The sequence below is a fragment of the Sinocyclocheilus anshuiensis genome, unplaced genomic scaffold, assembly GCF_001515605.1.
Source record: "Sinocyclocheilus anshuiensis isolate Anshui unplaced genomic scaffold, SAMN03320099.WGS_v1.1 scaffold1401, whole genome shotgun sequence".
Taxonomy (NCBI): domain Eukaryota; kingdom Metazoa; phylum Chordata; class Actinopteri; order Cypriniformes; family Cyprinidae; genus Sinocyclocheilus; species Sinocyclocheilus anshuiensis.
The window spans coordinates 138,396-149,374 of NW_015552627.1; the positions used below are offsets into that span (position 1 = coordinate 138,396).

Genomic DNA, 10,979 nt, shown 5'->3' on the forward strand with positions numbered 1-10,979 from the left:
TTGAGGCAAGTTGGAGCTAAACTCTTCAGGACACTGGCCCTCCAGCACCGAGTTTGGACACCCCTGGTCTAGACCATGCGTACGCACTTTTACTGGAGTGAGCGAAATAAGGAAGTGAACAGAATGATTTTAAAGTCTGTTTTACATTTGACATACACATTTAGATTAAATATGACACTCTGAATAATGAAGTTAAGCACTGAAATTTAATGAAATTATTATCCAGAAATTAAACCATTTGTATATGAATTTAAACAGAAATATTTGCAGTGGATGTGCTGCTTTCGAACGGTTTTCCTGTGGTAGGCTGTGATTTAAATGTTTTAATCACAGCGAGGATTGCTTGGCGTATGACAATTTCGCTTTAAATTGTGTTCTAAATGGCAAAACTCATGTTCTGAGAAAATACTCTTGCACGATCATTGATGTGAACTTGACTTCGTCTGATGGCTTTGGAACAGGTGGTAACGACAGACATAAGGATGCGCTCGTTGATCAAACATTCCATTGGCTGGTTTGAAAAGGTTCGATGACAGTATAACCTCTGTTCACAGGTGTCGCGCACAGACAGCAGCCTAATGATAACCCCTTTCGTGCTCTTCCCAATATTGTGACAAACACCAATTTCTATTTAAAATATAGAATTTGAAGGAAACTCTAAGATATGCGTGTTTTATTTTCAAAATGTTTTGTTATTGACGCGGTGAGTCAGACAGCTAATTACACTGCAAAAAAATAAGGCCTATCTCCAGGGCCGCATTAAGACCTTACAGGGCCCCGGGGCTATGACTTACCAGAGGAATAGCTCACCCAAAAATTTAAGGTCTGTTGTTGTAGTATGAGTTTCCTTCTGCTGTTGAATGTAAAAGTATATGAAGAGTTCATTTGAAAAAACAGATAACTCAATTAAAAAAAAAAACGTGACTTCCATAGTATGAAAAACAAAATACACTAATGGAGTCAATGGGGACCAGAAACTTTCTAGTTACGAACATTCTTCAAAATATCTTCTTTTATGTTGAGGAGAACAAAGAAATTCATACAGGTTTAGAACAACTTGAGGCTGAGTAAATGATGACAGTATTTTCATTTTTGGGTGAACTATCCCTTTAAAATCTCATCATATTAGGATCTCATATAGCCTACTACTACACATGCTTTATATTTAACTATTAACGTTCGTTTAAGACACAAATAACTGTGTTGACGAGGAGACATTTTGACACATAACTGTGCATTTGAACGTTTAAGCACAAGGCGCGAAAAATAACTCGAGTTTAGACTGGCGCTGTACAAGCAGATGCGCGCCACGTGAGTCAGGCTGAAACCGCAACGCGCGCATTTGCCAAAATGAATTCTGTCCCACTGCTTAATGTCCCTGAAAAGTTACATTTGTTTTTAAACCACATTGCTTAAAATGCGTTTAAATGAAAAGCTTAACCTACATCATGCCGCGCAAAACGATTGTGTAGCACAGTTCGTAAGGAGGAAGGAAGGAAGTGAACCAGGTGGACGTTTGGAGACTCGTAAATCTTTAATTTAAATCTTTATTTATTAACTCGAACTTGAACAAAAACAAAAGTAGCACTTCCAGCGCGTTTCGCAGACTGCCAATGGCATAAGTTCAGTTCCTCAGGTATTCTCTTTCTCTGGCTGAGTGATGGCCACGAGTCCCCGTCTCTCTCCCCCTCCCACGCTCTCCAGTCTGCCTTTTAACCAGTCTCTCCAGGCCAATTACTGCAATCAGACACAGGTGTTCATCATTTTGCACTTGACCTACTTACTCCCCGCTCGTCTCCCGCCCCTCTCTCCCGCTGCAGACTTCGCTGAACCACGCCCCCCTCGCCACAATTATACAAAACAGACATGGACTAAACTCGATTTTGACATCTGTGCACCCGGCCTGTGGACCACCTTGAATTTAAAAGGTTGTAATGCCAGATACCAACGGGTGATCCGAGCGTTGGTATCCTTCATGCGGTGGAGCCACTGCAGGGGCGCGTGGTCCGAACAGAGAGTGAATTCCCATCCCAGGAGATAATACCCAATCGCTGTGGGATTCTTCTACTACCCCCACCTCTAACATCGCCTCTAATTCAGCCTGAACCACTTTCTTTTTGTGTTCAGGCAACTGATACGGCCGGCTGCGTACAACCACGCCCGGCTCCGTCTCAATATGGTGCTGGATGAGATTCGTTCGACCGGGCAGGGGCGAGAACACGTCTGCAAACTCGGCTTGCAATCTTGCTACATCAGTGAGCTGGGAGGGCGAGAGGTGATCTCCCCCTGGGGCCAGAGCGAGGGATTGGATTTTAGTGTTCACCTCTGGCCCGAGATCTTCCTCTCCACTCACTGCCGTCGCCAGCATCACCGATTCCACCTCGCTCCATTTTTTAAGGAGGTTAAGATGGTAAATTTGACGTGCCCCACTCCTGTCCGATCTAATTACCTCATAATGTCCTGGTCCTGTAACAAATTCTCCATAGAGAGCTGTGGAGATTTGTTCTCAGGTCCAGCACATGCTGAATTTTGTTTATGCTATCCGAAGGTCCCTCCTCCCAAGCCTCTCTCAGGACGTCCAAAACCCCACGGGGCTGGCGACCAAAAAGGAGCTCAAAGGGGGAAAACCCCGTGGAGGCTTGCGGGACTTCGCGCACAGCGAACAAAAGGGGTTCCAGCCATTTATCCCAATTTTTGGCATCTTCGTGAACGAACTTTCGAATCATGGTTTTCAAAGTGCGATTAAATCGTTCCACCAGACCGTCTGTTTGTGGGTGATAGACGCTGGTGCAGACCGATTTAATGCCCAATAATTCGTAAAGTTCGTGTATTGTACGTGACATAAACGCCGTGCCTTGGTCAGTGAGAATCTCTTTCGGGATCCCCACTCAGGAGATTATATGAAACAGGGCCTCCGCCATACTTTTTGCGGAAATGTTGCGGAGTGCCACTGCCTCAGGATATCACGTTGCATAATCCACGAGGACTAATCCAAAGCGATGGCCCTGTGCTGGCCGTTCTAATGGCCCGATGAGGTCCATACCAATTCTCTCGAAGGGGACCTGCATAAGAGGAAGAGGGCACAATGGCACTTTTGGGGAGGCCGGGGGATTCACTAACTGACATTCACGACAAGCCGCGCACCACCTGCGCACATTCTCGTGAATGCCCGGCCAAAAGAATCGGGCCATTAAACGGTTCAAAGTTGCTGCCTGTCCCAAATGGCCTGCCATAGGATTACAAAGTCGCTGCCTGTCCTAAGTGGCCTGCCATAGGATTACAATGAGCCGCCTGGAAAAGCATTTCCCAACGGCTTTTAGGAACTAACAGCTGAGTTGTATCTTGTTTTGTCTGAGCGTCTTGGGTCACTCGATACAACCTATCTTTTAAAATAGCAAAATAGGGATAAGAAGGGGGCCGTGCCGGCTGGAGCCGCTGTCCGTCGATGGAGCAGACTTGTTCAAATACATTCAGTCCAGCGGACTCCGGCGCCGGACCACCTCTCCATCGGGGCTGCGCTCGAGGTGGGAGATTCACCCGGGACCTAGGGAGAGGGACAGGCTTAGAGGTAGAAGAGGGGGGAGGAGAGAGAGAGACAGAAAGCAGTGTTTCGCCCCCCCCATGCCACGCCACCATCTGGTCCTCCGCCAGTTGAATGGCCAGCGTCCGGGGCCACCCACATGCCTCCGCGGTCCTCTCAAAGAGGTTGACGAAGGACTCCGGATCATCCTGCGAGCCCAACTTGTTCAACGGCATGTGGGCTGGCAGGGCCGGGGCAGATAGACTTCACCCAGCCCGAACCTCTCGGTGCATCCAGCTCCGGAACAGCTCGCGGTCCTCCTGCTGGGCTTGGATGAGGGCATGGAACCACCGCTCCTGGTCGTCCCTCAAGCCCAGCAGCGCCTGATGGTGCTCCTGGTGAAGACCCGCAAGCGATTGGATGACCTCCGCAAATGGCGATCCTGACGGGGACTGCATGCCGGCGTCGGCGTTCTTCTTCCTTCCCGGGTTTCGGCACCAGTGTGATAGGGTTCAAGAGGGAGGAAGGAAGAAGACAGGGTCGGCGTACTGGGACGCAAGCTTTATTCAAAGTCTCTGGGTATACACAACGGAAAAAGGCGCTCACTGTGCTTTCAATCTCTCAGTCAATAACTCATAACATAACACTATATATGCTTTGTGCTCCAGCAACCCATCTCCGATAGCTGGGAATTTTACTGACTCTCTAACTCATGTTTTCCCCTCTCTCCTCATTTTTTTTTTAGAATAGCCCCTCTCTCACTTTCTTTTTAGAATAGTTTACATTTTTACTTATCGAAGATTGTTCTTTGCATGACCATTTCCAGATTATGCCAGAACGAAGTGAAGAGAGGTGAATGCGGACATTGCAGCGATCACTTGATTGATACGTGGTGGACGGGTCGTTCAAAAGTAAAAATATAGAATAAATGCATTTGATTGGTAAACCAAATTCAAACGTTATTTTTTAATCTCTAAAGGTAATGCATGGAATACATGGAAAAGCTCCATTAAATAATATCGCTAATATGTGAGGGGCGGGGCTTTGGCAATCGGCGCTACCGATGACCAGTCAAAATACCCCACAGCCAATCACGGGCCCCCTCCTTGTCCGGGCCCCGGGGCTTAAGCCCCGCCTAGCCCAATGGTTAATTGGCCCTGCCTATCTCTTTCCATAAAAATATAGGCTATAAACATTCTAAAATATATGTTTACCTCTTAGGCAAATTGCATAAATTAGAATAGTGATGTCTCAAAACGCATTTATAGTCCGTATCTCATATTTTCCTAACGTGTTGTAGGCTACCCTTAACTGCGTTAAACATGGTGTCACGTGGATGGAAATATGCATGGAAATGATATGCAGATGACATTATGCATATTAAAACTAGGCGTTGTAAGCTCCATAAATGGCTATTCCGGGGAGGAGACGGGGTGGAGATTCATGTACGCACAATCTTCCGTTGACTGGGTATTACAAAGGGAATTTTGCGCAGGTTCTGGCATACGCATGGCTTTATAAATCTGAACATTTTTGTACGTACGCGAAATCTAGCTTTTGTGCGTACGCACACATTTAGGATGAAATCTACGTAAAGTTTTAAACATGAGGCCCCAGAGCTTATTTTGACAAGGTAAAAAGTGTGTTCTTTGTCGGCGCCGCTAGCCTAGTGGGCAGCACGTCGACATGTAGCGCCGTTGCACTTCGGGTCCCTTGTTCGAGTCCAGGCTTGGGAAACTTTCCTGATCCTGTCCCCCCTCTCTCTCCCTCCAACTTCGTTTCCTGTCTAACTACTGTCCTATCAAATAAAAGGCAAAAACGCCAAAAAAAAAAAAAGTGTTGTTTTGCACCACCATTGAGAAGTTTTAACCAAAGTATGTTATAGACTTTTCATTAAGACCCTAAAGAATCATATCAACTTGTGGAAAATGGGCATCCGATGACCCCTTTAAGACAGGTCATTCGGTAAATGAGATGTTGAATCAGGAGAAGAAGAGAGACCAGCAAGCTTGTTGTATTGCTGTCTTAAGGTATTTCAAGTTGTGATGGTCGATTAAGACAATGAGGGTGTTCTCTCTTTCAGGGCTGACTTAATGGCAAGGAGTTCCCAGTTACTCACATCATAATACGACACACTATTTCCCCGTTTAACACTGTAAAGCTGCTTTGACACAATCTGTATTGTAAAAAGCGCTATATAAATAATAATGGTGGTGGTGGTGTGGTGCTCATAATTCTGTTTGGCAGGATTCAATTTGTGGGAATAGAATGCACATAAGTACATCTTAGCTGGGTTACCATGATGTTGTAAGAGGACTGCTTTTATGTCAACGTTGAAGCCACCCACTTCAACAATGAAGGGTAGAGACAGCTCAGGATAGTGATGTCGATGCAGGGCTAATGGCATATTCTAGGAAAGTAGTGGTTGTAATGTGAAACTCACACTTCTTGGCTTTAACAGTTGGTTGTTTTAGAGGTGATTGAGAACTACTCTGACATAGCTGATGTGATCTTCCAGAACAGACAAAATAGTCAAAAATAGTCCTTAGTCAAAAGAGCTCATCCACATGTCTTGATTTTTTTAAATAAAAGTTATAACACATCTCTCCCAAAAAAAAATAATAATTTTAGCTGTCACTCACATTCATACCACAATCAATGCAGAACAACTGCATCACTATGATGTTTAAATAGATAATCAAGCTAATTACATAATAATACATCAAGCCAATTACATAATAATACATTTAAAAAGAGGATCAGTATGTTGGCTTTGTAACATTCTATGATATAGAATGTTAGTTATATCACCCACTGTTATACTTTTTTGTGTCAGTTAATGTCTAATTTTCCAAAGAAGAACCCATACATTCTGCAGTAAAGTACATTACTAACAAAATATCAAATAGTTATATGATATACCAAGCTTCAATGAACATGACACCAAATCAGTTTTTGGACACATACCATGGTTGTATGCCTGTAAATACCTTGGAATATCATGTAAAAACCATGGTACGTGGATATGGTTGGCATGGTATTTCATTCTGATTACATCACAATTATCTATATAATCGTACGTATCTAGGTTATAGAGTATTTATTCAGTCTATACTCACATCTCAAGCATTACTATACAATTTTAAGGAATAGAAGAGAAGTCTCATAATATATGGATGAAAATATAAATGTTTAAAATCCTACTAGATGTTTTCCTGATCATTGCTGTTCTTTCTCTGGTACTCTCTGTAGTTTCTAGACAAATCAGAGGATGTTCTCTTGAAGCATCAAGCCAGCATCAATGAGCTGAAGAGGGCCCTGAGGGAGCCCAACAGTAAACTGATGAACCGGGAAAAACGTCTGTCAGGGACGTCCCCAGGCGGCTCTCCAGAGAAGAAAGCAGTGAGTATGGAAATACTGCATTAGGACAGAATATTAATACATGTGCTGATACTTGGTTTAGTCTCTACTTTCTTGTTTGGTTGCAATCATCATGTATATGTGCATCATGCTGTACTGATTGTGTGCAATGTGAATTCCCTCAACTGACAAGGAAAATCCTTAGTGTCAGTTCCGTTGTTACACTTTTTGGAGCAATTTTGCATTGACTAGTCTAGTAAAGGTAAAAAGAGAAAGTATTATGTGGTGTGGGTGTAGTGTTTATTGCCAACTAATTGTTGTTTGCTGGTACAGATTTTTGTTTTACCAGATATAATGGATTTGACATGTATGCCATGTTGCTTTAACATTCTAATTTGTAATGTTTTATATTCAGTTCTCCACTATGTTGCATTTTGTTGTGCTATTGTATTTAATGGTTGCCCAAGTCATTATTGCTGCTGTGTTTTCATTATGCTGATTCCTCCTTTCATGTTTGTTTATATGCTGTGTTAAATCCCATTATTTATAATCATTTTACTTGTATTGCTATTTCTTTTTCATTATTTTTTCTTTCAACATCTTAAATTGCTCTTTAAATGTTCATAATATAAATTAATTTTTGTTTATCCTCTTTTTTTCTTTTTCTTGGAGCTGGCCATCTATCAGGAGGCTGTTGGTGCAGGGGTAGGGGAACCTGACAACAGCCTCTCGGTGGAGGGCTTCATCCAGAAGACATTTAAAATTCACTAATGGTTACTGATTTGATGACAAGTTAAAGAACTAACAATTTTAATTCATATGATTAAATAGGGCTCTGAAGAACGGGTGTTGCTTGACTATGAAATGGAGGAGAAAGGAGAGTACAAAGCTAGTACACCTCCACCTTCTCTGGTCATTGATCCCCTTCGAAAGGAGGAGACAGAAAAACAACAGGAAATTACCAAGATGACACACATTGACCTAATGAGAGAGGACAGCGATGAAACACAATTGCACATGAAGACTTTTGCATCCTCAAAAATAACACTAATGGACAAGTCAGGTGAATCTAAGGAAAATATCATCACAGGGGAAGATGCCACAACTAAGATTAAATCTAAATTGTCTCATGAAATATCAAAAAAAGAGCCTACACCACTTGCTGAGTCTCAGCCTAACAACAAGATTACCACTACAGACATCATGGCGGAGAGTTCTCAACGTAAAGTCAGAAGGGAAAAAAGACCTCAAAGCTTAAACTTGGGGAAGTCAAGGGACTTTGTGTATGAGACAGAAGCCAAAGGTTCAAACATCACACACGATAGTGTAGAGTCTGATGAGGACAACAATACTGAACTTATAAAGGAGATTGTGATCTGTCATCCTGAAAATTTCAGCACAACAACAGACACATGGACATCATCCATGGCTGAAAAGCTAAATCAGCCAGCCACAAATACATATGCTGCAACACCGCTTAAAGAAAATAAAGAGTTTGACAGAGTAATGGGAAAAGACTTGCAGGTTCCCAATCAGGGAGCAAGAAAGATGCATGAAAGTTTGCATGATTCAGGAAAGTCTGATGATGCAAGAAAATTTGTAGAATGTCAAGAGCAGCTATCCAACGAAGAGAAGATTATGAACACTGAAGGCAAACAAGAAAACCAAGATTCATTCAGTGGCCCTGGCAAAGATGAGCAGAAAAGTGTCAAGACTGATATCAGATTTGAAGTCATGAAAGTCATCATGATTGATAATAGCGAGAATGAAGCGAAATCTGGAAAAGCAAAGAAGAAAGAAACAGAAGATTTGGGTCTTGAAAAGAAGATAAGCAATTTTGAACTGGAAGAATCTGCAGAAATCCAACTGGCCATGGAACTGAGAAAAACTAGCCAGAGTGTTACTGGACATGTAAGAACAGATATAACAAGAATTGTTCCATTAAAACCTGAGAGAGTGAGGAGCCAAGGCTACAAAGATGACCTAGATATTGGACAAGGCTCTGAACTAATGAAAATAAATTTTAAAAGATACAGTATGAATGAATCTTTTGTGAGACACTTTGACCCCTGTAAGTTCGAGAGCAGGGACACTAGCTATTTCCATGCAAACTGCACCACAAGTCTAGTGAAAGGAAATACAAGTCAGGAATTATCTTTAGCTATCAAGGACATCTGTGTGTGCTCAGAGCATCAAGCGATAAAGAGTCTTGAGAGTTCACCAAAAGAAAGGGGCATACGGAATGAAGACACTACAAAACACACCAGCAGAATAGTCCACAGAGATCTTCTGCATACTGATGAGAGAATTTCTGAACTTCACTTCTCCAGACAGACAGTTAACCAAAAAAATGCCCCTCCAACACCTCCAGTCAAAACAAAGAAAGCAAGAGAATCAGGTCTCTTTCTGCGCAATAGTCACATTTTCAGCAAAGACCCAACTCTTGAAGCCATCAAAAAGAACCTTCTGGTAATCAACATGGCATTTTTAAAATTTTCAGTCACTGGACAAACAAGTATTGCATGAACTTAAGATTGATTCACACATTCATTGTTTTCCTTTTTATAATTTAAACTTACTTGTTTAATTTTATTAGTATAATTTAAACACTTACGTGTTTACTGTGTAAATCATACTGTTTGCTTGCCCATGAAGAGAGGGGTTAGAGAAGCCTATAATTTAACCATTAATGAGTAGTTTTCTGTTTAATATGCAATCAACTACACCAAAAATATCTATTTATATTAAAACTATTTAATCAATATGTTTATAATTGTCTGGAGGTTAAATGTTTTGGCCATTTGCTTCGATAGCCCATTTCTTCATAGTAAATTTAGTGAAATTACATAGTACCTTTGAAGATTTTTGAAACACTAACAGCAACCAGCCTGAGCATTCAACCCTTAACAGAAGCTTTTGTGGTGATTGTCACATTAAATAATGAATTCTGCATGATGAGCATGGGTGTAGAATACGTGGAGAATACAGGGGACCTGTCCATCAGTTGCTCCCCAAGTAGAGCATTCTAAATCTGTTTCTAAATCTTTTTCTTTTTTTTTGGCCAATTGTACATTGTAGGTAGTACACTGTTTAACTTCTGTTACTAAATGTTTACTTTTTTGTGAATTATTTGATTCTTTATAATCTCTTTTAAAACTAGTTGGTTTATTTTTAAAAACCCACTTGGTGATGTGAGGAACCCCTGCATGTTAAATGAGATTGTGACGTTTTTATCCTCTAAAATATAAGTCAAGAACCTCTCGGGTTACGCATGTAACTGTGGTTCCCCGAGAGGGAACAAGACACTGCGTCCCCTAGGGGACACTTTGGGGAATGCCCTCAGCATGACCATTGGGCCACACACCCCATGACGTCATTAGCAGGGCTTCTGGAAGTATAAGAGGATGCTGGTAATACACTTCATCAACTTCTTTGTCTGAAGGAGACATGACACAGGCAGGCACAAGGCATGGCAAGGGGACGCAGTGTCTCGTTCCCTCTCGGGGAATCATAGTTACATGCATAACACCAAAACGTTCCCCTTCATGAGAACGCCACACTGCGTCCCCTAGGGGACACTTTGGGCTACGAAATACCAACCACGCCCTGCCCTGGTGCATGCCTGTCCTCCAAGAATAGTGGTAAACATGCACCGGAGATGGGGGGGCGGCCAATGAGAGAGAGAGCCGACACCCAGCACTAAGCACTAATGGCGCTTTTCCACTGTGTGGTACGACTCGGCTCGGTATGGCTCAGTACGGCACGGCACGGTTCGGCTCGGCATGGTTTGCGTTTCCACTGCAGTTCAGTACCACTTTAGAGTGGGCGGGATTATTCACATGTCGTTATAGTTGCTACGTCTACTACCACGACTCCTAAAAATAACTTTTTCATTTCGCGTCGCCCCATCAAGCTCTCTCTGGATCCGCTCCTCTGCTATCAACGAGAGGAACGTCTGTACTTCCGCAACAGACAACAAAACTTTTTGGTTGTTAAAAAAGAGGTGCGCTCGTTCAAAACAGTTGCGTTCGATCCTTCGCTGGCTGTGCTGATTTAAATCTAGCGGTTCTTTTGTGTTTGTGTCGCAAGTTCAGTGACG

General features: G+C 42.5%; 1 protein-coding gene across 2 annotated transcripts in view; it reads left to right on the top strand.

Moving 5' to 3' along the window:
* LOC107666579 (band 4.1-like protein 1) overlaps positions 1-10,979 on the top strand; it is a 193,851-nt gene that overhangs the window by 132,821 nt on the left and 50,051 nt on the right. For both annotated transcript variants that reach the window (XM_016457986.1, XM_016457988.1), the window contains exons 14-15: positions 6,773-6,922; positions 7,712-9,349. In XM_016457986.1, the coding sequence (XP_016313472.1) occupies positions 6,773-6,922; positions 7,712-9,349 (1,788 nt within the window). The remainder of the gene's footprint in view (positions 1-6,772; positions 6,923-7,711; positions 9,350-10,979) is intronic.